Here is a 25,977-nt window from a genome sequence, read left to right as displayed (position 1 = left end):
TAGAAGGGGCTGCTTATTTGTATCTCAGTGCCCAGCATAAAAGGAGAGAATAGTGAGGATGGCTAAGTTAGTTTGTTAGGGCTGCCCTAACAAAATACCACCAACTGTATGGCTTAAACAATAGTTATTTTCTCATGGTTCTGGGGAGCAGAAGTCCAGGATCAAGAGGACAGAGGTTTGGTGTCTTCTGAAGCCTCTATTCCTGGCTTGCAGATGGCAGCCTTCTCACTGTGTCCTCAAGTGATCATCCCTCTGCGATGTATGTGTCCTAATTTCCTCTTATAAAGATACCTGGTCATTGGATTAGATCCCACTGTCATCACTATCTCTTTAAAGACTGTCCCCCAATACAAACAGTCACACTCTGTGTTATTAGGGTCAATCAGTTTGGTAGTTCAGTCATGTCCGACTCTTTGCAACCCCATGGATTGCAGCACGCCAGGCTTCCCTGTCCTTCACCAACTCCCAGAGCTTGCTCAAACTCATGTCCATTGAGTTGGTGATGCCATCCAGCCATCTCATCCACTGTCTTCCCCTTCTCCTCCTGCCCTCAATCTTTCCCAGCATCAGGGTCTTTTCCGATGAGTCAGCTCTTCGCATCAGGTGGCCAAAGTATTGGAGTTTCAGCTTCAGTATCAGTCCTTCCAATGAACACCCAGGACTGATCTCCTTTAGGGTGGACTGGTTGGATCTCCTTGCAGTCCAAGGGACTCTCAAGAGTCTTCTCTAACACCACAGTTCAAAAGCATCAATTCTTCAGCACTTAGCTTTCTTTATAGTCCAATTCTCACATCCATACATGACTACTGGAAAAACCATAGCTTTGATTAGATGGACTTTTGTTCGCAAAGTAATATCTCTGCTTTTTATAAATGCTGTCTAGGTTGCTCATAGCTTTTCTTCCAAGGAGCAAGCGCCTTTTAGTTTCATGGCTACAGTCACCATCTGCAGTGATTTTGGAGCCCCCCCAAAGAAAGTCTGACACTGCTTCCACTGTTTCCCCATCTATTTCCCATGAAGTGATGGGACCAGATGCCATGATCTTAGTTTTTTGAATGTTGAGTTTTAAGCCAACTTTTTCACTCTCCTCTTTCACTTTCATTAAGAGGCTCTTTAATTTTTCTTCACTTTTTACCGTAATGGTGGTGTCATCTGCATATCTGAGGTTATTGATATTTCTCCCTGCAATCTTGATTCCAGCTTGTGCTGCATCCAGCCGGGCATTTCTCATGATGTACTCTGCATATAAGTTAAATAAGCAGGGTGACAATATACAGCCCTGATGGACTCCTTTCCCGATTTGGAATCAGTCTGTTGTTCCATGTCCAGTTCTGTTGCTTCTTGACCTGCATACAGATTTCTCAGGAGGTAGGTCAGGTGGTCTGGTATTTCCATCTCTTGTAGAATTTTCCACAGTTTGTTGTGATCTACACAATCAAAGGGGCTTCCCTCGTAGCTGAGTCAGTAAAGTATCTGCCTGCATGCAGGAGACCAGGGTTCGATCAGTGCATTGGGAAGATCCCCTGGAGAAGGACATGGCAACCCACTTCAGTCTTCTTGCCTGGGAAATTCCATGGACAGAGGACCCTGGCAGGCTACAGTCCCTGGGGTCGCAGGACTCGGACATGACTTAGCAAATAAACCACCACCACACTGTCAAAGGCTTTGGTGTAGTCAATAAAGCAGAAGTAGATGGTTTTCTGGAACTCCCTTGCTTTTTTGATGATTCAACAGATGTTGGCAATTTGATCTCTGGTTCCTCTGCCTTTTCTAAATTCAGTTTGAGCATCTGGAAGTTCACGGTTCACATACTGTTGAAGCCTGGCTTGGAGAATTTTAAGCATTACTTTGCTAGCGTATGAAATGAGTGCAATTGTGCGGTAGTTTGAACACTCTTTGGCATTGCCTTTCTTTGGGATTGGAATTAAAACTGACCTTTTCCAGTCCTGTGGCCACTGTTGAGTTTTCCAAATTTGCTGGCATATTGAGTGCAGCACTTTAACAGCATTATATTTTAGGATTTGAATTATTGGAGTAGAGCTTCAATATATGAATTTTTGCAGAGACACAATTCAGTCCATAACAGGATGTGACATTTATCATCCTTGCTGGAATACTTTTTTAAAAGTGCTTTTGGATTTTTTATTGAAGTCTTATAAGTTTACAGTTTGAACACATTCACAGAACTCAGGAAAGAGCATCACCAGCACCCGCACAGCTCCTTTGTGCCCCCCCCGTGCTAATCCCCCAAGAATAACCAGTATCCTGACTTCTAACATCATACCCTTGCTTTCCTGTTTTATTTTTAATTAATTTTGTTTTGGCTGTGCTGGGTCTTGCTTGTTGTCCACAGGCTATCTCTAGCTGCAGGTAGCAGGAGCTCCTCTCTAGCTGTGGTGTACAGGCTTCTCATTTTGTTTCAGACCACAGGTTCTAGGCGCCTGGGCTTCAGTAGTTGTGGCACACAGGCCTAGTTGCCCCTTGGCATGTGGCATCTTCCTGGATGGGATTGAACCTCCATCCCCTGCATTGGCAGGCAGATTCTGAACCACTGGACCACCAGGGAGATCCTTGCTTTCCTTTCCTTGTGCTTTGTATATGCAAAACCATAGAACATGTAATCATCTGTGTCTGCGTTCTTCACTCAGCATGATGTTTGTGAAACTCACCCATGTTGCAGGGTGTAGTTTATTCTGCAAATTCCTACTGCTTTATGTAGTCTGTGATATCCTACTGTGCAAATATTCTATTCATCTACACTTTTTAACCCCTGATGAGCTTTTGCATAGTTTTCATATAGAAAAGTTGCTATGAACATTTTAATCCATGCCTTTAGGTGGACGTGTCTTATGCATTTCTGTTGGCATTTACCCAGGAGTGGATCTGCTGGGTCAGGAGGCATGCAAATGTACAGCTTTAGTGGAGATTGCCAAATAGTTTTGCAAAATAGTTGTGGCAGCTGACATACCAGCAGCGTGTGAGCCTTCCAGGTCTCCATATCCTTGCCTATACATGTTTTATTTTCCCATCATGTCCTTCTACTTTAGCCATTCTGTTCAGCACGTGGTTGTATCTAACTGGGGCTTTAATTTGCATTTGCCTGAAGATTATGATGTGGAATATCTTTGAATTTGTTTGCTGGCCATTTGGATAGTCTACTTTGTGAAGTTCCTGCTCAAGTCATTTGCTAATTTTTTTTCCTTGTCCCTACTGGGTTCTCTCTCATATCTTGTTGTTTTGTAGGAATGCTTTGTTTTTTCTCTATGAGTCCCTTGCTGATGTTGGGACAATTTTGATGGTAAAAGAGGGGGGAGTCTATAAATAAGCTGGGGCAAATGTTGTAAACCAAGATCATCCTCAGTAAATTGGGCAAACTCAAATGATCAACACAGTGTGTTCCAGTTTTAAGAAGATGTTAAAAGGCAAATCTGAAGGCATCAAGGGCTCATATAAGAAGGAAGAGGAAAAACAGTCATGTTTGTTAAGTATGTGGCTTTGTAGGGGTCTGTTTCCTCTCTTCCTGAAAAAGTTCACCTTCAGAGCCCAGTGTTGGAATGAATTTTTATCCCCATGTGGGGCTGATTCAGCATTCAGCTTTCTCTTGGTCCATGATCTGCCTTAGGTTGATTAAGCTTCTGACATTTTATGATCCTCTTAGTCCATCCTCTAATTCTATTAATGAAGAAACAGATTTTTTAAAAATTTATTTGACTGCACTGAGTTTTAGTTGCAGCACATGTGGTTTCTCATCTTTTTTGCCGCATGTGGGATCTTTAGTTGCAGCATGCGAACTCATAGTTGCAGCCTGTGGGATCTAGTTCCCCGATTAGGGACCAAACCCAGGCCCCCTGTATTGGGAGATCAGAGTCTTAGCCAGTGGACCACTAGGAAACTCCCTGAAGAAACAAATTTTTTATTGGTTAAATGACAAATCCCAGGTCACTCAGATGGTGAGTGCAGAGCTGGGGCTAGAATTCCAGGCTGCAGTGTTTTCTTGATAAGTACTAAATATTTTAATCAACCCGTATATCTTTGATTGAGTGCAAGGTCATTGCAAGGCATTGATAGCTGCTGAAATCTTGAGGGGTGAGGGGAAGGCCTGGAGTCAGAGATTCTGCCACTGATGTGCTGGGCTCAGCTCTCACCCTGTTTTCTTATTGGTCAAATAATAGGGCTCCACTGGAAAATGTCCTCAATATTCTTCAACTCTCAATTCTACATGCAAAAATACTTTGCATGAAGAAAGAGAAAGGGTAGCTGGTTTGTTTGTTTTGGTAACAGGAAATGAGTAAATAAGTATAGATTTCCTATGAAAGGTAAGTATTGGATTGCTTTAGTCAATAAAGAGAAAAGAGAGAAATCAAGCTTCAAGTAGTTAAAGTCCTAGTGATGTGAGTGGTAGAAAGCAGCCTCTAGTCCTCTCACTGTCTTTTCCTTCAGATGGGCGAAAGGAGGCATTCTGGTTGTACCTGAAAGACTGAGTGATGTTACCTTAGGAGACTGAAGAATCACCTCTATAGGTCACAAAATTAAAGAGATTTATATAATTGGGATTGTTATGGCTTGAAGAGAAAACCATATTCAAACTGGCTTAAGCAAAAAGAAGTAAGGAAAAAGTATTTTTTTAGTTCATGTAATTGAAAAAATCCATGGGTAGGTGTTATTTCAGGTCTGGTTGGATCCAGTTTCAAATAATGTTAGAAATCCTTGCCCCCCTCCCTCTCGCTGTCTTTGCTTTGCTTTCCCTTGCATAGGCATCAGTTTCAGGGAAGGCTTTCCCAGGTAGGGGCAGTCATAACCACAGGTTTGCAGGTTTCTGTTTTCCTGGTTGGGCGACACACCCAGGCTATTTCTTTCCCAGTGGTTCCAGCAAATATCCCAAGGCTGGGTCTGATTGGCCTGACTGGGTCCTGTGTCCATCACTGAATGGGCCAATGTGACTCTGACTGCCCACTTCTTTGGCATCTATCCACTTTGGGGGGCTGAGAGAATTTCAAGGATGAGTCAGGGACAGTCGTTCCCCAAAGGACCATTGGAGTGCTCTTCTTGAAGGAAGGCGGGATTAATTCTAGGTACAGACCAAAACTGATATGCACTTTACCACCTGTGATAGTATGATTCATAGTAAGAAATATATATGTGATCTTTGTCCCCATTTCCGGCACAGGGCCCTTAAAACCTTTGGAATTGCGTAAGTGAGGAGCGCAATGGTGATGTCTTTTGTTATGTAAACGAGGTGACTTTTGGAGGCACCTCTGGATGGGGCTAGTTGCCTGGAGAACCAACAATGTGGTTATAGGGTTAGACTTTTCAATCCCACCCTGGACCTCCAGGGAGGGCAGAAGGGCTGGCTGGAGATTGTGTTCAGTTATCAATAGCTAATAAGTTAATCAATCACACTTGCACAATATAGCCTCCATAAAAACCTCTCAAAGCATGGGACTTGCAGCGCTTCCCAATGGGTGAACACGTCCCAATCAGTGAACACTTGGAGATTTGGAGAGAATGGTGCCCCAGGGAGAGAAGGAAAGCTGCACGCGGTCGTTTCCCCATGTTTGCCCTGTGCATCTCTTTCTCTGGCTGTTCCTGAGTTAGGTCTTTTTATGATGAAGGGGCAATCTAGTAAGTAAATTATTTCTCTGATTTCTGTTTTAGTTGCCTTAGCGATTTAATCAAACCCAAGGTAGAGGTTTTTGGAACCTCAGATCTATAGCTAGTTGGTCGGAAGCATAGGTGATAACCAACTTCAGAGGCAGCTGGCATCTGAAGTGGGGGAGGGGGGGTGGTTTTGTAGGACAGAGCCCTTACCCTGTGGGATCTGATGCTGTTCTCAGATAAATAGGGTCAGAATTGTGTTTATTTGTAGGACAGTCTGCCACAATGTTAGTGCAACCAAAGTGCAGTGGTGTGCAGAATCTGTGCTGAAGGCAAGATGGTAGCAGAGAGGCTTCTTTATTTTTCCCTCAAATCCAGGATTCTAGGAAATATAGAGGGAGGGAAATAAAATTTACTATTGAGTAGCAATATGCCAAGTATTGACATACAGGTTCATTTTATATCCCAAATGTTACTGAATGCAAGTTTGTGTGCCTGGCACACAGTGAGGCCAAATGACACTCAAAAGTAGGAGTTTGGAGCAGAGAAAAGTGTATTGTAGGGCTGTGCAAGGGGAATGAGTGGCTCATGCTCAAAACCCCCCAAGATCTCTGAAGGGTTTCAGCAAAACCTGTTTAAAGGCAAGGTGAGGGAGAAGGGTCACAGCATGTGTGACCAGCTCCTGCCCAATTCTGTGACTAATTGATGGTGAGGTAACAGGGCAGTGTCACAGGGGTCCATGTGCAGGCTACATGCTCATGATCAAGTAGCTGATTTCTTCCATTTGGTGGTGGTTTCTTAGCATTGGTAAAACTCAGGAAATATACATGAGAGACTATGATCTGGGCACTTCAGAGGGAAAGCTACAGCAGAGACTATGGGAAGGGGGACTGTTCCAGGAAGTCCCCATAGGGTCCTACTCAATTACACAATCATTGCGTTTGTTTTTTTGTTCAATCGCTCAGTTGTGTCCAACTCTTTGTGACCCCATGGACTGCAGCACGCCAAGCTTCCCTGTCCTTCACCATCTCCCTAAGTTTGCTCAAACTCATGTCCATTGAGTCAATGATGTCATAAAAAAATCTCATCCTCTGTCATCCTCTTCTCCTCCTGCCTTCAATCTTTCCCAGCATCAGGGTCTTTTCCAATAAGTCAGCTGTTCGCATCAGGTGGCCAAAATATTGGAGCTTCAGCTTCAGCATCAGTCCTTCCAATGAATATTCAGGGTTTATTTCCTTTAGGATGGACTGGTTTGATCTCCTTGCTGTCCAAGGGATTCTGAAGAGTCTTTTCCAACACCACAGTTCAAAGGCATCAGTTCTTTGGTGCTCAGCCCTTTTTATTGTGTAAGGAAGATATTAATTTCCTAGTTTTACTATCAAAGAAAATGATGGCAAGAATGTTAAGTACTTGCTTCCTAGGGGCACATTATTAGTCGGTGAAAGATCCCAGTTCTTAGTCAGGGGTCCTGAGGCTAAAACTACCCTCACATGTGGCTACCTTCTAAACCTGGGCTTCACTGATAAACATCCGGTGGATGGAATCCTTGGCTATGGAAAAGGAGAAAGGGGTGTGGCTTTGGTCTTGCTCTTTCTCTGGAGCTGGCCAGATGACCTTGACCTAGTCTCTTGCCTGCTGTGAGCCTCCCTTTCCTCAGCTGTAGTTGGGTGGTGTTGGAGCAAGCTGTAAGGTGCTCCAAAGCAGGTGAAAAAGGGCACCTGGCTGTGCTGGGTCTGGGCTAGTCACACTTGGTTTCGATACATCCTCAGGTGGCTCTCAAGTTATCCTTTGAGCTTCTGATCATGCTCAGTCCCAGCATGCACCACCAGGGCAGGCTGGTCCCCCATGCCCACCCATTCTTCTCCTGGGGCTTTGTTTCTCTTCCCCACCTTAGATGCATCTTGTAGCCTGTATTCTCCCCCACCTGACACCTGGACCTTGCTCCTGCCTGTGGCTACCCCTAGTAGGGCCTTGTCCTGGGAAACACTTCTCCGAGGAGTTCCAGAGTTCCCAGAGCTGATGCCCAGAGGCCTTAGTCACCCTCTACATCCTAGCCTGCCTGTCCTGGGTGGGACTACTTGCTCTAAGAGGCTACTCAGTCTCCTGCAACTTTCTCCATCCTCTCCTAGAGGTGTTGTCACACACGACCCTGCACATTCTAGCTTGATCCCAGGCAGAGCTCTGGCAGGAAAGAGGAGTCCTGTTCCTCACACATTTCTTTGCACATCTCTCTGGGGTGGGCTTGGGAAGCTGGTATCTGATTTGTCTCCTACAAGTCCAAAATTATTTTTAAAGTATCATTATCCTAAATAATAAAGTGATGTGTGTGTTTATAGATATCAGTGCAGTAGGATTCCAGGTTAGTCAGAAATTCAGGATGGGACTCAGGTACATTTTTTGATGGAATTAAAGTTTGTTTTTCATACATCCAGTGACCAAGTATTAAGGCCTTACTGTGCTGTACTCGGCGTACATTGATGGTTGGGACATGGGCTTTGCATCTCCACATGCTCTGAGTGAGCCAGATCTATGTGGAAATTCATAGTTAAACTGGTGTGGTTGAGCTGTCACTGAAGCAAGGACAAGGTCTGAGAAGATTCCTCCTTTGAATGATCAGGGAGCCCTTCCCAGAGGAGAGAATCCTTGAGCAGGTAAATTCCAGGAGTTTCCTAGAATCTGTCTTGGGCAAAGACTTGGTATGTATGTGCTGTCACTCATTCATGTCTGACTCTTTGGGACCCCATGGACTGTAGGCCACTAGGCTTCTCTATCCCTGGAATTTTCCAGGCAAGAATACTAGAGTGGCTTGCTATTTCCTGCTCCAGGGGATCTTCCCAACCCAGGGATAGAACTCATGTCTCCTATGACTCCTGCATTGGCAGGTAGATTCTTTACCACTGGGCCATCTGGGAAACCCAAAGACCTGGTCGATCCTAGAAATGTGAGTCATCTGGAAAAGCCTGGGGCTCAGGAAGGGAATGGTGGAAGACAGGCAGCAGATAGGTGGTTAAAGGTCTGGATGTGATGCAGAGAAGTTAGACCACTGGAGTGTAGACCACATGTCAACTGGTCATCTTCTTAGAGTGTGGATTTTGACCGGCAGTGTGGGGGTGGGGCCTGAGAGTCTGGATTTTTAGCATGCTCTCAGGGATGCTGTGGGTCATACTCTGAGAGCAAGTGTGAAGGACTTAGGCATCACTGAGGACTTTACATACTTATAATCTCTGGAATTCATATACCTGGCAATACTAAAAAGTGTATATATTGTCTAATTCATACAGTAATCTTGTGAAAGGTGATTCATATCACCCAAAACTTTTTTATGGAAGTGCTTTATTTAATTAATTTTGACTGTGTTGAGTCTTCTCTACTTCATGACACGGTCTTTCTCTACTTGTGGCAAGTGGGGGCTACTCTCTAGAGCTGTGTGGGAGCTTCTCATTGTGGTGGCCTCTCTTATTGGGGAGCAGGGTCTCTAGAGCGTGCTGGCTTCAGTAGTTGTGGCTCACTGTCATAGTTGCCCCATGGCATGTCGGATCTTCCCAGACCAGAGATCAAACCAGTATCCCCTGCATTGCAAGGGGCATTCGTAACCACTGAACCATCAAGGAAGCCCTGTATCATCCATAATTTTTACAGGAGGATCCAGAATTATAGGGAAGTTAAATATACCATGGTTTTGTTATTGGAAAGGGGCTCAGAAACATAAGACAACCCCTAGTTTATAAGGTACCTCATCTGTGATCTCTGAGGTCTTTCTGCATCTGAAAATCCATGTTTCTGAGATTTGAATGTGTTGCTCATAATTATGCTGGTCCTTCAAGACGAAGGTTGAGTGAAAGGCTTCATTCCATTCTGGGACATCCCACGCTTGTCTTCTTGTCTCAGCTAAACTCTGGGAGAGGGTAGGATTGGTCTCTGGGTTATAAACATGGAGATGGGTGATGAAGCTGATGTAATTGAATTTGTGAACATCTTTGATTAGAAGACCCCAGGTTTTAGGCTTTCTGGCTTCCACTCATTTTCTTTATAACCGAACCAAATAGGTTCCGTGTAATGTATGCTACCCTTTTTATCAATAAAGAAGAAGGCCAGCGGCTCCCACCCCATCTACCTCACTGTATAGTTAGAACATCAGATCGGCAGATCTTGTATTGTGCACCTACCATGTGCCAGATGTTGTTCCAGACACTGCAGATGTAGAATGGGACAAACCCAGCCTCTAATCCCATGGAGCTTTCATGGCTGAGAAGACAGGCATGAAGGACTGTTGTTCCAAGTTAAATATGTCCAAATTACAGTGTGGCAAAGGAGCATGGGGGTAATGGGAGCTTACAATATGGGGCTCAAACATGAGGTCTGGGATGATTTCTTGGAGGAAGTGGTCTTTCAGCAGAGAACTGAACAATGGATAAGAATTTGCATGGTGAGGAGAAGGGAGCCTGGCTGTATAAGAGCCCGAGGCAGGAGAGAGTTGGCTGACTCCAGAAAATGAAAAGGGGTGAGCTGCTGGGGAGCAGACACAGCACGCAGTGTTCAGGAGAGCCTGAAGGAATAAGTTAAGTCAGATCCTATAGGACTTGTGAGAGATTTGCAACTTTATTATAAGGTTACAGTTCTTCTAAAGTTTTAATAATAGGCCATTTAAACGTTTTAAGCAAGAGGGTGACATGAACTTTTCAACTTAATGAGATGATCCTGGATTGGGCAGGAGTGATTTCGAACCAAACCAGTGAGTGAGCTTGTGTCTCATCCAGGCATAAGATAAGGGCAGCCCCAATTAGGGATCTTACAGTGGGGGTGGGGAGAAGGGGACAAACTGGGGAGGGAAAGCTGACAGGCTTAGAGAAGGACTAGATTTGGAAATGATGGGGGAGGAGGTAGAACAGGATGACTTGCAGGTTGCCAGCTAGAAAAATCAATGAATGGCAGTAGAGCTTATTAAATTTGGGAGCAGAGAAGGGAGAGAAGGTTTCAGCGGGTAGTTGGTCATTCAATTTGGACGTGTCCCCACATAAGGTGTGATGAGCTTTTCAAGCCATGATATTGAATAGGGTGGCGGCTGTGGGTGTCCCCTGACGCTGGCAGTGTTGATTTGGGAACTGCATATCCCTGGAGACGGCATCTCAAGTCAGAGGCATGGAGGAGGTACCCAGAGAGGGGGACTGAATGTGTTTAGAGCTAGGACAGAGCTTAAAGGTGCTATGCAGTTACCCAGTCCAAGCTTGCACTACTCACTTCATGACAGGGCAGTAAATCAGAAGACCAGTTGTTGAGGCAAGGAATAGAGACTTTATTTGGAAAGTCAGCAGACTGAGAAGATGATAGACTAGTGTCCCAAAGAATCATCTTGCCTGAGTTAGCATTAAGGCTTCTTTCATGCTAAAAATGGAGGGAGTGATGCTGCAAACTTCTTGGTGCAGGAATCCTTTGTTCTTGTAGCTGTCTGTGTAGGTCAAGTCTGGATGTTTCTGTAAACCTCCAACAAATGTTATTCTCTGCTCTGTAACTTTCATCTCTATATGAATGGAAAAGTGTTATACCTTTAAAGCTCAGAACTTTGAGGAGGGGCCGTCCTGTGTATTTCAGACTATAGGCAACAGGCTTAACTTACAGTAAAAGCAATAGAATACAAAGGTTAAAGTAAAAGAAATAGATCCAATATGAAGTCAGACTTGTTCTTCTCTATTACATTGCCCTTTGGTCATCAGGTTGGGGAGACAGCAAATGAGGTAACAGATGCAGAATAGCTTTAAAAATTAAAGCAGGATATTATTATTGTTGGACTGAACTGGACTTAATATGAATAATAATGTTCATGGCTGCCAATTACCTGCTGCACTTGGAGAGATGATACTTAATGTTCCCAAATCTGCAAGACTATTTCCTCATAGTTCTGTTTGTTCCTCTGAAGAGAAAACCACCAGGAAGGATTTATTCTTATCATGTCATGCTACAGTAATTTCATTTTCAAATCATTAACAGGAAGGCATCCTCAGCTGATCATTCTTGATACAAATCCCTATCTTAGAAGCCCGATACCATCTCCTCTACTTTTCTGAGAGCTTTACTGATTTCAGTTAAGACCTTCGGGCTTAAATAAAACACAAATATAAGTTTGGCTCTTTCATAAACCTCTTTTGATATCTCTCCCATCAGCTGATTTCATTTTTTTTTTTTTTTTTTGTCTCCTGTTCTGGCATTTGGCTATAGATTGTTCCAGGAATTTCATTGCTAACTTACATGATAAGAGCAGATAAAGAGCAGTGGAACTCATTTTCTAATTTACTTTGAAACTAAATTCTAGATTGTATTTATGGGGAGGGGAAGAGCAGCCTATGATGAGTGAGAATAGTCTTCAACTCTGAGTTTTTTAAATGGATTTTCATAGGAAAGCATCTTTCCTCGAGCTCTTCCTGTGCCTGGCAATAGGGGTGGGGTAGAGGTTCTTGCCTCCCATCAAATAAATCCAATCAAAAGTAAATGTTTAGCAGTCTAGCCTGTCAGACTCCTATTCAAAGCTAGTTTGCTTCGAGTTTCATCAAGCTCCTTTCATAGTAACAGGAAAGTTTATCCTGTTCCCCTTACATGTAAAAAGGTACTTTCAAGATGATACCTTTCCTTATCTTAGAGATGTGTTAGAGGGGGTTTTTTATTTCTTGACAGTTGAGATTCTGTTATGTTCTATGACACCCATCAAGAATATTTATTTCTGAACTTGTGGCCATTTAAATTGAAGTACCTTTGAATTTGGGATTCAGAAAGCATTTGATCGTTGATCCTCCTCAGGGCTCTGCAGCTCAGGGCAGGCTGCTGGGCAGCATTTTCAACAACATGGACTCTGGACCTTGTCAACTGTGTAAGTTTGGGCAGGTCATTTAACCAGTTCATATCTCAACTTTCTTATCTGTGTAATAGCCAAGAAACTAAGTAGTGGCCATCTTGTGGGGCTTATTAAATAAGCAAGTGTCAGTTAAGTACATAAAGGAGTGTCTGAAATACATGCACAGTAGATTAACTTTAGCTGGTATTACCTCTACCCTGGGGCAGCCAGTTGGATTGTATAGTAAGTAATACAAGTGGTCATTCATTGACCATTGCTATGCTCTGTACTTTATATGCATGTATATCCTTTAGCTTTTCTTACCACAATTCCTTGAAGTAGATACTGTTATTTTATCCATGTCATGGAGATATAAGTCCATGGTCACATAACTGGTAAATGGCAGGGCTGAGATTCAAACCCAGGTCTGTCTGACTCCAAATGCCAGCCCTTCCTTTTTCCGCTGTACCATTGCTCAGTCAGTGGACATACCCATGGGCACTGGGTGTGGGTGTGGGTGTGCTGAGGGTGGAGGAGTGGATGGAGGGAAGAAGGGTCATCTGGAGAGGAGGCCTTATTAGCCTAATTAACCAGATGACCAGATATTTATGGAGCATCCCTGCTCCTTGTCATTCTTCCTGGAGAAGAATTACGTAGGGCTAGGAAGTTGGAGAGGACTTGGGGTTCCTGTCTTTCTGGAATTTGAAATTTTTCCTTCTTCTTACAATCCTGCTGCTACTAAGTCACTTCAGTCGTGTCCGACTCTGTGCGACCCCATAGACGGCAGCCCACTAGGCTCCCCTGTCCTTGGGATTCTCCAGGCAAGAACACTGGAGTGGGTTGCCATTTCCTTCTCCAGTGCATGAAAGTGAAAAGTGAAAGTGAAGTCGCTCAGTCGTTCTTACAATCCTACCTTCTATCAATTTTCTTCTCTTATTACAGCCTCTACTGCTTGCCTCTCTAGCTCCTTAACCACCCCACCCTCCCACCCTGAGACCTATATGTGTGTGTTGAGGGAGAGAGAAATGAATCAGGGTCTCAGGGCAAAGCAGCAAGAGCCCCATGTCTAGGTAGTGGAAAGACGTGTGGCCTGGAATTGAGGAGACCTAAATCTTGATCCTCTCTCTGCTACTGAATAGCGGGAAAATCCTGGTAAGGTCACAGAATTTTCTGGGCCTTATTTTTGAATTGAGGCCTGAAAGGTGTGTGACGCCCTGTGGTTTTAATCAGTCTTCTGTATCTCTTACCTCTGGGAGCTGTCCTGATGGCAGTGAGAATGTTGGTGGTAAGGTAGTGGTGGTGATACCAGGGGTGGAAGAGGAGATGGAGACAGTGATGGTGGAAAACGTGTGCCCGAGGTGGTGATGGTGGTGAAGATGGAGATGGCAGTGGTCGTGGTCATGGTGATGGTCTGGAGATAGTGATGGTGGGAGAGGTGGAGGTCGTGGTCATGGTGATGGTCTGGAGATAGTGATGGTGGAGTGGTTGAGGTCATGGTCATGGTGATGGTTGAAGATAGTGATGGCGGAAGTGGTGGCAGAGACGGTGATGGAGGTGGAGGTGGAGGTCATTGCAATGGAGGTACAGGTGATCATGGAGGTGCTGAGAGTCATGACCACTGTAAGCCCTGTATCTGGCACCAGGCACTGTACTTATTAGCACTTTATGGCCACTATCTCACCAAATCATCCCGGCAGCTGTTGTTATCTCCATTTTGCAGATAAGAAGCCCGAGCTTCAGAGATAAAATATGAACATCCCTTGGTGGGCAGAGTTGCCTAGGTCAGATGCAGGTGGAATTACAGGTGCCAGAATATATGTCATTGGAGATTTTATGACAGCCATAGAGTGGGAGGACTGTTCATCTGGGGAGTTAAATATATGTTTTGCTATCCCCAGACCCTCTCCCTCTATAACCAACTTGTGCCCAGATGGAAATTTAGGGTCATAACTGCAAGAGTTCCTCCTCCTGAGACCACAGTGTGTAATGTAGAGAACATCTCCCTCCATCTTTATCAGATGCTCTTCTCAATGATTTCTCTTCTTTTCTCTCTGAGTTTCCCCCTTTGGTTCAAGCCCTAACCCTTATGCTTTGGGTTTGTGGCTGCAGCTTCTCTCATAAAGACTTGCAGCATCTTCACGGGAGGCTGTGACTGATGGGAGTCCCTGAAGTGAAGTATTTTGGGGCAAAAGAAAGTCCTCCAACATGTGTCTTTTCTCTATCCTATTTCTCCCGATGATCCTCACTTGTATTCTGTACCCCAGGAGGCCACCTTGGAAAGAAACAGAAGAAACAGGTTCACAGCAGGAACTCAGGACTGGGAGAACAGCACATGGACTGGGAGACTAAAGCTGCTCGGGTCTGAGGAACTTGTCAGATCCAAGACTCTCAGCCCTGTTTGGACCTCCTCTTTGGGCCTGGAGGTTCTGACCTTGCTGGATTGAGAAGGTGGCCCCTTCTTCCAAGTCCTACTCTCTCCTTCTCCTTTCCTCAGGATGGGAATGGAAATAATCCAGGCAGGGGCCCTGTATCAGGAGGCTTAGTACTGACCCCCTCTGGATGGGGAAGCTGGCTTCGAGTGAATTCTATATATATAAGGTGAATGCATGTTAAATGTTCTCTTCTCCAGCCCCTCATCTAACCTCCCAACACCCCGTCTCCCTCCTACAAATGTTTCTTGAGCAATTACTTTGTAAAGATGTTCTGTTAGGTGTTGAGGACAGGATAGTGAAGGTGGAACATCTTGACCTCATGGAGTTTACGGTCTAGTTGACACTACAGTGTCCTGATGACAGGGGCTGGTGGTAAAGGTGCCGGTGATCTCATAGCAGGGAAACTGATCGAGCCTTGTGGAGACCAGGAAGGCTTCCTGGAGGCAGTGGCACTGTGTGGAAACTTGTGAGAGCTGGATCCAGCATGGCAGTGGGTGAGAGGAGTGGAGAGGGAGAGAGGAGGGAGAGAAGAGCATGAGGACGACGTGGTCCAGGCACAGGGATCAGTGTGTGTGGCGGCCTGGGGACCAGAAAGAAGACTGGGCGGCTCCTTGCCCCACCTGGCCCTGGACTGCCTCAGTCACAAGCACTCAATGCTGGTTCTCCCAGGATCCCAGTCCCTTTGCACAGAGGGACCTCAAACAGGAACCAGGATCCACAGGCATGTTGGCACCTATCTGCGCTCCTGAAATGCCTCTGCTGCCTCTGCTGTTTGGGCTTGGCTGAACCATCCATGAGTAGCTTGGTTTCATTGGGTCTGAGGGGAGCTCGTGACCAGTGCAAACACCATGAGACTAGGAGGCCTGATGTTTGGATTCCTGGGTTGGGTGAACTGGGGGTCTCTCTTGGCACTTCTCTGGGGCTTTTGCAGGCTCATCGGTGGATTCATGGTTGAGGTTTTTTTTTTTCAGTGCTTGCATTTTGGGATTTTAATTCTCTACCATTTGCAGAGAACTAAATCCTATTAGAAACTGCAGCTTTTCAGCCATGAAGCAGCGTTTATAAGTGGCATGGTCATCGCCACAGGGGTGATGTGAGTTGATGATCTGGAGAGGACGGCTGGTCATCACATGATCTGTTGCCTCCCTCCACATGCTTGTGGGGAGCAACACAGTTCCCATTACCACCACCCACTCCCAGGCTGTGCGTTACTAGGGAAGAAGTGTTCAGCCTCATTCATGGGCTTTGGTAGTGACCCCAGATCCAGGGACATCACTATCAACTGATTCAGAACAGACACACACAAACTGATTCAGAAGGCCACACAAGCTGCATACAGTTGAGACCCACATAGAAAAATATTTATTTAACAGATTCCAGTTGATCACTGACCATGCATTCATAAAGGAACAGAGGCACTACACCACAACGACGACCCTAAATGCTGCTTTCTTGGAGTGCAAGTGGGTGTCCTACAGCTCCCAAACAGGAGGGCTTGTTTTAGAAATATTGATATTTATGTTGTTACTGCGATTTATAGTTTGTCTTCTTATACTGAAGCTTGCAGAGCAGAGTGGGATGGATGTCATGCTTAGCAAATCGCAGGCCATCTGGAATCTGGGTCCCTGGCCTCTACATAGTGGATGGAGCCACACTGGGGATGGGGGAACCATCTTTTCCTGGGCTTCATCAAACAATTAGGGCAGGGACAGGACATCAGACCATCTGTCTTCATGGACAGAAGCGGCCATCTGTGGCCTCTACATTACTTTAAAGCTGTGACCTGCCCTCTTCTCTGAAAACCAAATCCCAACAGCTCTTCTAGATTCTCCCAAAGACTATTTCTCAATGGCAGGGAGAATAAGGTGGTAGATCAGAGTTTTAAATAGAGGTCTTTAAGCTGTCAGCTCATGAGAAATGTGACTGTGAGGTGTCCAGGCAAGTCCTGGCAGGGTCAGAGGACACAGAACAGGGAGGAGCTCTTCACGTGGGGGTGTCCCATGCACGGCCATCACCTGTGTTCCTCACACCCCATCTGCTTCCAAAGCCCCCCCACTTTCCTTTGGCAAACAGCAATGAATGGTGACCGTCGTTCCAGGAAGCCACCTGTTAGCTATTAAGGGACTTGCCTGCAGGTGATGCAGTCCTGATCTCAAAGCCGTGGGGGAAAATGGAAGAGGTGTGTGCCAGTGACATAAGCAAGTCTGGACATGGCTTAGTTACTGTGATCTTGGGGAAAGATGGAGCGGGGAAGGGGGGAAGAAGCAGAGGGAAGAGAAAGGAGAGGTGCTTTTCTTACTGGAGACACATGTAAGTAAAGAGGGGGGGCGGAGAAGAAAGGAGTGAAGAGAAGGAAGAGGATGGGGAAGGAAGGGGAGGAGCCAGAGGAGGGATTTCTGAGCTACTGCCAGCTCAGAGTTCCACTCATTCAAATGTGATGCTTCAGAGGCAAGTCTGTATCAGTGATGGGGCCACACAGATGCCCACAGTCTGCCTCGATCTCTGCTGCTCTTAGGCCAGCAGTTCGCAAATTTGAGCATCAGCGCCAAGCAGCAGATTCTTGCCCCCAAGTCTCTGATTCAGCAGGTCTGGCTTGTACAGTTCTCACCAGTTCCAGGCAGTGCTGATGCTGCTATTCTAGGAACCTCCTCTTTGAGAACTCTCATCTTAAGTTAAAGTTGCTCAGTCGTGTCTGACTCTTTGGGACCCCATGGACTATACAGTCCATGGAATTCTCCAGGCCAGGATACTGGAGTGGGTAGCCTTTCCCTTCTCCAGGGGATCTTCCTAAACCAGGGATTGAACCCAGGTCTCCTGCATTGCAGGCAGATTCTTTACCAGCTGAGCCACAAGGGAAGCCCAAGAATACTGGAGTGGGTAGCCTATCACTTCTCCAGGGGGGTCTTCCTGACCCAGGAATCGAACTGGGGTCTCCTGCATTGCAGATGGATTCTTTACCAACTGAGCTATGAGGGGAGCCCTCATAGCTTGTCTTAGAGGTCAGAGACTAAGTCAAGGTTGGTACTGGTTTGGGCTCTTGGAGTCAAAGTCAGAGAGTGAGATCGGTGTCTCAGCTGGCTGGCAGGAGCAGACTGGCAAACACAAAGATATAAATCAAGAAAACGCTAAAGCCTGTTACTGGAAATACTTGTTTCTTCCTGGCTCTTCATTCAAATAGCCATATGCTTACTTTCCACTAGCAACTGTGGTTTAAATGTCAGTTGACAGGCAGATGTCCCCCACCTTTCTGGGTGTGGGTTAATTTACTGCCCACAGACCCTGAGGCACTTGCTCTCTCGCCATCTCCACCCACCCCTCTGTTCTGGCCACACGGAGCTATGCAGCGCTCGGAAAGCGGCGTGGCCCTTGATTCCTCCATCTCCGCTCATGCTGTGTTCTTGACCTGGCTGCCATTTTCCAGGAGAACTAACTGTTGTTTGGTCACTAAATCATTTTCTGATTCTTTTGGTACCACATGGTCTGTAGCCTGCCACGCTCCTATATCCATGGATTTCCCATGCAAGAATACTACAGTGGGTTATTATTTCCTTTTCCAGTGGATCTTCCAGACCCAGGGATCGAACCTGTTTTGGCAGGCGTGTTCTTTACCACTGAGCCACCAGGGAAGGCCGAACTGACCCACTCTTACTCTCCTTTAATTGTGAGTGTTCCCACCTGTGGGAAGGCCAGCCAGCATTGTTCATTGCTGCCATGATGTTCTAGCTAGGGTCTGCTTTTATGACTCTTTGTAAAAAGTCACCAGACTGGTTGCCTCATCCTTCTCAGCTTTTTATCATCAGTGCCTTGGATAGGGGGTATCTTACTCCTGCTTACTGTGGTAAGGGTTAGGGAGAAGTTAGAATATTATAAGGCAGGAAGAAGATGGAGAACTCTACTAATCAAAGAAATTCTAAATCATTCTCAACATTCCCCAAGGCTTCAATGATTCAATGAGATGGGTGGAAGAGTCAATCTTTGAGATTTCTTGAAATCACACAAAATACCTTTGCTTGGGGGAAGATTGAATTTCCAGATCTTTTCTGCTTAGTAGAAGCTATGTATTCTTTGGCAGCACGTGCTTATGTAAGATAGATTGGGGGTGGGGGGAGGCAAATGGATGGACAGATGGATGATTAGATGGTGTCCTTATAGACTTGCTCATCAGGTCATCACCTGGAATCATATTTTGTTTTGCAAACATTCTTCAGCTCCTTCGGGTAAACTTCAACTTCCTTTGGGGGGAATATATGTGCTCCAGAGCTTTATCATGTGTCAGTTCTTGAGAGACTTGGTTTTAAAGCAGAATCCAGTGTCTGAAGGTGTCATGCTAACTGGTGTCTGAGATGGACCTGCCTCTCACTGCATTCTACGCTGTGAATGGTCAGCCCTTGAGTCAAAAAGAGAAAGACAAAACAATCCTACTACATTTAAAAATAACGAAGGCCTTCTTTGTCAATCTCAAGTGGAATCCAGTGTTTGAGCAGAGTGGCAAGGTAACAGGGGTCCTGCCACCGTGACCTGTGAGATCTTTTTAGGCGAATGACTTAGCCTCAGTTCTGTCTCGTGTAGGACAAGGGCATCTCTAACTGGTCTCCAGGTTCTCCTTCTGATGACTGTAAGATGAGCCATTTCTAAGGGACTCACAAATAGTTACCTTCACTTTAAAGATTGGAGGGGAGAGGAGACAGTGTCAGATGTACGATGCTGCCACATCCCAGGCGGCATAGCTTAATGCACTTCTGAAGACTGAACCAGGCAGGCTGACTTGAATGCTGTTGAAATGTCAGGCTGCAGTGTGGGACGCTGTTGGACATCTGCATTACTTCTGTATTTTAAACAACATTACTCTGCTGAGAATAACTCTGTGTCACCATCTAATGGCTCTTGTCAGTGTAGTGATCAAGGAGGAAAAATGGAAGTACTTTATGTGGAAAAACAGGTAAGATATGAAGCTTTTCCTAAACCTGAAGTACAACACAGATCTATCAACAGTTCCCTTAGAACAGTTTACCTGCTTTTTGTGACTGACTTCAGTTCACTGATCGTCATTCAAGTTCACACTAAAGTCATTTATCTGCACGCTACACATTATACTACACAGACCACAGCATTATAGATTTTTCCAAATGTAATATACAAGTCCAAATTGATTGCAGCCCAACGTAAATTTGGTCAAATCTTTAATATACTCTATTAAGGCGTGAATACAATTTTAAAGCTTTGTCTCAGCTCTGGAGACGGGCGCTGAACCAGTTGTAAACCACCAACATAAAACGTTACTGTTGGACATGGTGTTTATTCTCAGCAATGTGTCATCTAAAATAGTGAACTTTTGTTTTCAAACGTAAACATGAGCAATTTACCTGTTAATATAAAAGAACAAGTTTATAAGGGGGCTAATTTGATTCCTTTCTCCTCACCAAGGCTAACCTGTATATCACACTGTCTATGGGCATACACTTTACGTTGGCCATTGGCTGTACCTGTGTGGCCAGTGCTTCATTTTCCTAGCACAAAATCATCTTTCAAAGCACAAGAGGAACGGTACCAGTTACCTTCCCACCTCCAGTTGAGATAGGGAAGTTTATTCGAGCAGCTCTGGCAGGTTATTCGGCACAGTCTGTGTTATTCCAGAATGATTATGCAAGGCTTAGAATGTAAAATTGTGTGCTTTCAGAATTTAGGCTTTAAATAATTTGTCATCCCTTATAGGGAAGGCTTTATGGGAAAAGATTGGATGGACTTGGTCTATGCTATAGCTGAGAATGTGTAATCAGAAATAGGATCCAGATTAAACCTTGGCTTACCTGCACTGTCAGGCTCTTAGGAGGATAAATACAGGCTGGGTGAGAGATTCCTTGGGGTTTCCTTGGTTTGGCAGGACTCTCTGGGGATGTGGCTGGGTAGTGGGCAATGGCAGGACTGGGAAGAGGAAGAAAGAAGGAGCCCTGCTGCTTTGGGGAGGGGGAATGAAGGATTCCTTTAGCCACCAGGAGGCTGGTCCCAACTGAAATGTGCTATAAAAGCTACACTGGGTTTCAAAGACTTAGTAAGAAAAAAATGTAAAACACTGTATAAGTATTTTGATTAGCTAACACATTGAAACCATGTGTGGAATGATATTCGTGGCATACTGGATTAAAATTGACTTCACCTCTTTTTGAATGTGGTTGAGATTTTAAAATGACAAGATATGGCACAGTTATGGTGGACAGTGCTACTTAATACCTGTTATGTATAGTGGGATTCATGTTTACTTTCTTGTATTTTATTTTTCATACTGAAAATGAGAGAAAATATTGTGTCCAAGAAAGAAATTAATATAGGTTGTGGATTTTGAAGTCCAATAAGCATATGACTTGGCTATAGCCCTTGGGTAACTAACCTCTGAGACTCAATATCCTCACCTATAAAATGAAGATAAGAGCAGTTTTTATCTTAGCAGGCATGAGAAATGCACAGGAAATTAGCACAGAGCACTAAGTATTGAAACTAACAGAGGGAAAACACAGTAAGCAATTAGCATCCTTCTTGCTTACATCTCATGACCTGTCTGATGCCTCATCTTTTAGACGTTGACCATTTCTAACCAAGTTCCTTGTTCCCCAAATTTGTATTTTCTTTCATGTCTAAACTTGGCCTTCTTTTTTCTCATCAGTGGAAAATCTCTAGTCTGGTTCCCCATCTTCTGCTACTTGTTCAAACCAGGGCAGCGGTCCCTGATCTTTCTTGTACCAGAGACTGGTTTTGTTTCATGGACAGAGGTTGGGGGATGATTCAAGTGCGTTACAGTTACTGTGCATGTTATTTCTATTACAATTGCATCAGTTCTACCTCGGATCATCAGGCATTAGATCCCAGAGGTTGGGGACCCCAGAACTGTTCTAAGGTCCCCCCTACTTACTACTGTAACTGTTGGACCAAGAATTCTATTCTGGCTGAAAGTGTAAACCAGCCAGAGTCTTTCATCTGCCCTCACCCCGGGCCTCCTACCTGGGACGCTGGGTCTTTCCTTCATGGAACTCTGGCTTCATTTGATGGGATGGTCGTTCAAGGACAACTGATACCAGGCAAAGGGGGTGAAGGTAATGGGAGAATGAGGGTCAGGCAAACAAGAGATCAAGAGGACGGACAGGAGAAGCAAAATTGTAGAACTTCTTTCCTTCTGCCCACACAGCTGCCTTTTCTTTCTCCTTGCTTTAGAAGCTGTACTAGGTTCAACCCACGGTAACTACAAGGTGGCTCTTTCTTGCCTCCCGAAGTACAACCTCCCACAGTGGAGTATAGCAACACACCTAAAACCCTGTGTTCAGGTTCCATATTCTAAGAGATGAGACCTTCGGTGAAGATGGTTGTTATTTGTTTTCAGAAATTCAGTGGCAAGGAAGAGGAAAAAATTGAAAACTTGGTAAAGATATGTGGCTCCCCTTAGGTAAAGTGAGCTACCTGGCTCCTTTACAATTAATGAGATGAATTTTTCAGTCGGAGCTACATGAGATAAAAACAAGGAGACACAAGAATAAGAACCCACTTGGAATAGTGCAGGTGGCTGGATGCACCCATCCCTCTCAGAGCAATGAGAAAAAAACTCCTTGATTTACCATGCAGTTTTTTTTTTTTTTTGATAATCAGAAAAATGTTGATTTTTGTTCTCATCCAGCAGCTGTAACTAGGTGTTTCAGAATGTACGCTTAAGGTGATTTTTTTTTTTGCCTTTCATCAGATCGATATGTTACTTTGCCTAGTTTATTTTTAGATTTACTGAGTGTTCTAAGGGTAGAAAAGGGTAGGAAACTCAAAGGAAAGAAGCAAATTGGTTTGTATTTCAAGTTCGGGCTGAATCTGGACAGGAGAAACCCTTGGAAATTAACAAGGGGAGCAGGTTTCCTGGGCCCTCTTTGCTGACAGCTGGGATAGTGGAAGGATTTACTGATGGGGGGACTGGGGAATTTCAGTGCCAGGGAATATAACCAGGGCCCCTCTGCCACTGGGCAAGGGATGCTCACCTGAGAGTGTGTGGGAGGGCCAGCCCCAGATGGGTAAAGAGAGCTGTTTTTCCTGGAACATTAATGAAATATTTACTATTGATCAGAGGCAAGGAGGGGTCATTGCCAACACTCACGTCTCTGTAATTTCCTAGAAGATCAGAGGGTATGAAAATGTGAATGAATTTTTCTTCCTCTTTAGGGGAGGAGGAATTTCTTAAAAATCCAAAACACAGCTCTAAGATATCAGCTGTTTATGTAGCAACTTACATTTGGTGTCTTGGCGCCTAGAGAGATGAGAGCACGTGCTCTGCAGGTGCCTGATCTTCCTCTGCTGTTTTCCTGATGCTTTTGGTCACTGTGGATAAATACTGTGATAGCAAATACCACACGGCATCTTTTTCTCTGTCAAAGGTTGTAAAAAGAGCAATGATGGTGTAATTCAGAATGCAAACACATGGGCATGAAAACGTCTGTCCATGTAGTCAACTTTAGGTCCTCTTGGGGGGCATCTTTTTAGGGCCCGATCTTTTCTGGGCCACTGACAGTACAGCTTAGTGCAACAAAAAGTGAACTAGTGAGTTACGAACCTGAAGTTAGATGTTTTCCATTATTTTTGTATAATTACTTCCCCCCCCCCAATAAGGGTGGAAGATACGACACAGCTAAAAACATCTGAAAAGAAACAGAAGTGCTATTGCAGACATGAATATTGTAATTACAGGTGTGCATGCCTACTAAATATATGTCCAAAACACACTCTCGGTGACTCCTGGTTTTGCCTCCCCTGAAACAGATTGCACAATTAATGTCACTAAATATAATTCTCTGTTACCAAAAGAATGCCACATCCCTTTGTCTTCAAAATATCACTGGATCACCTCTATGCAAACATTCTTTACAAATATTACTTCATTTGATATGGCTATACTGTATCCACCTATTTTTTAAAGGACAAAACAAGATTTATGGACTACATAAAATTTTTCTAGATACACTAACAGCAATGAAAACACTTTTTAAATTAACAGGTATCAACAGGTATAAATAACTTGTCTAAAGCATTTAATGGTCTTTAACACAATCAACTCCCCTGGCGTTGAAAACAGTGTTAAATTCTTTTTTGCCAGTGGCAAAAAAAAAAAAAAAAAAAAAAAGCCCATCAAACACAACTTGAAAAATTGGTATCATTTCTCTGCCAGTAAGCACAGAACTGAGGGACTAAATATTTTATGGGTATTTTTTGTCATCAGCCTTATGATTTGCTTCCTCTTTTCTCCCTCCCTCTTGCCTGCTCAGGGCTGATTGTTGTGACCTTGGCCGTCTGCTGGATGCCCAACCAGGTTCGCAGGATCATGGCAGCGGCCAAACCCAAGCACGACTGGACCAAGTCCTACTTCCGGGCATACATGATCCTCCTGCCCTTCTCAGACACCTTCTTCTACCTGAGCTCCGTGGTCAACCCGCTTCTGTACAACGTGTCGTCGCAGCAGTTCCGCAGCGTGTTCGGGCAGGTGCTGCGCTGCCGCCTGACGCTGCCGCACGCCAACCAGGAGAAGCAGCGGCGTGCCCACGTGGCCTCCACCGCGGACAGCGCCCGCTCCGCGCGCCGCCCGCTCATCTTCCCGGCTTCCCGGCGCAGCGGTTCCTCTGCAAGAGCTCACAAGGTTTTCTTAAGCACTTTTCATAGCGAGGCCAAGCCCGAGTCTAAGCCTCAGGAGCTGAGTTGTGAGTCACCAGAACCCAACTTGGAGATGAAACCAGCCAACCCTGCCACCGGGAATGGTTTCCAGGAGCACGAAGTGTGACTGCGGAGGAAGGCAGGCTGGACTGCTAAGCAGCACTCCTTACACGAAAGCCATGTTACCTTCACGCGGCAGTGATAGAAGAAACCGTGCTCCCGTCAGGGACAGGAGTGGAAGACCGGCCTGGGAAGAGCAGCCAGCCACTGAAGTTATCAGCTGAGAGCTGATTCTGCCAGCCTGGCCTCAACTGATTACAGATGGGGCCAATGTGCACCCCACCTCCTTCCTTCCTTCAAGGACACATCGAAAATTCAAGCTCTATGTATTCAGAGCTCACAAGGATTTTCTTTCCCTTTTTTTTTTTTTTTTACACTGAGCTCTCTGTTTCCAAAGGAACTAAAAGAACAGATTCCCCTCCCTACCCAGAATAAAAGGACACCCAGAAGAATCTCGGGGAGCAGGGGAGGGCAGGCCAGAAGAACAATGCAGGAGGGGCTGACATCTCCTTCCGCCTTCAGCAGTGTGCCGAGAAAAGGGCTATCTTGAGGAGCAAGATGGTGCTGGGAAGCCAGGGCCGAAGGGCCGAGGCAGAACTGCTCCTTTTCTTGGGCCGGGGCCCGTTGCAAAGAGGGGTGTTGCAGCAGCTGATGCACACAGAGTTCAGTTTCCCCGGGGAGCAGAAGGACTGGTACCCAGCCGAGGCGATGAGGCAGGCTGCCGACGACGCACACGACTTGCGGTACATGATTCCTGCAACACAGACCCAAAGGAGCGAGGTCAGCCTGCCTGCGCCGGCCAAAGGACCGCAGCCCCCTGAGTCTAAAGCCCGGGGACAGCACTTCCTCTTACTCCTCCCACAAGCCCAGAACCTTGGTGGGTCCAGGAAGATACTCAAGGTTGTTTCCTTGAGCATCCAAACTCCACAACCTGTGCAGTGAAGAAGGCAGGCCTCGTTTCACTTGCTTTTGACAATTTTTCTCAAGGCTATTTGAGATGCCAATACCAGTGAATAAAGAGCTGTTACTATCAAAGTTCATTTTTGTTTAAAGTCGGAATTCACACTGTGTACTAGACAGAGCTTTTTATTTACTTTTTTTGGTTTAAACTGTCTCATGCCAGAGAGGCCGACAAGCTGAGCCTTAAGATCTTATCTGTTATTACTTTATAAGCGGCCACAGAGATGGCTCACAATGATTTTTTTTATTAAATCCTGAATTCTCTCAATAAAGACCAAAGCCCAGTGGGAATAAATGAGATCCCTCTGAAGAGGCCCTGTGGGTTCAGTGAAGGAGGGGTCTGGCTAACAGTGTGCTGAGCACTGCCTTAGTCCAAGGGAAGTTTTGCCCTTAAAACGTGGCCATTAGCCAAGTCAGCCCTACATAGCCAACACAATAACA

The 25,977-nt window shown here is 45.2% G+C and overlaps 2 protein-coding genes across 3 annotated transcripts in view; one reads left to right on the top strand and one right to left on the bottom strand.

Annotated features, from left to right (window-relative positions):
* Positions 1-24,643, top strand: part of GPR39 (G protein-coupled receptor 39) — a 249,454-nt gene extending 224,811 nt beyond the window's left edge. For both annotated transcript variants that reach the window (XM_061135822.1, XM_061135821.1), the window contains one exon: positions 24,135-24,643. In XM_061135822.1, the coding sequence (XP_060991805.1) occupies positions 24,135-24,643 (509 nt within the window). The remainder of the gene's footprint in view (positions 1-24,134) is intronic.
* A 42-nt stretch (positions 24,644-24,685) lies between these two features.
* The window catches only part of LYPD1 (LY6/PLAUR domain containing 1), a 55,422-nt gene continuing 54,130 nt past the window's right edge, over positions 24,686-25,977 (bottom strand). Inside the window, exon 4 of the mRNA XM_061135823.1 lies at positions 24,686-25,330. Coding sequence (XP_060991806.1) covers positions 25,095-25,330 — 236 coding nt within the window. The 3' untranslated portion in view covers positions 24,686-25,094. The remainder of the gene's footprint in view (positions 25,331-25,977) is intronic.

Source organism: Dama dama, chromosome 33, assembly GCF_033118175.1.
Source record: "Dama dama isolate Ldn47 chromosome 33, ASM3311817v1, whole genome shotgun sequence".
Classification (NCBI taxonomy): domain Eukaryota; kingdom Metazoa; phylum Chordata; class Mammalia; order Artiodactyla; family Cervidae; genus Dama; species Dama dama.
This window is presented reverse-complemented; position numbering and strand designations above follow the sequence as displayed.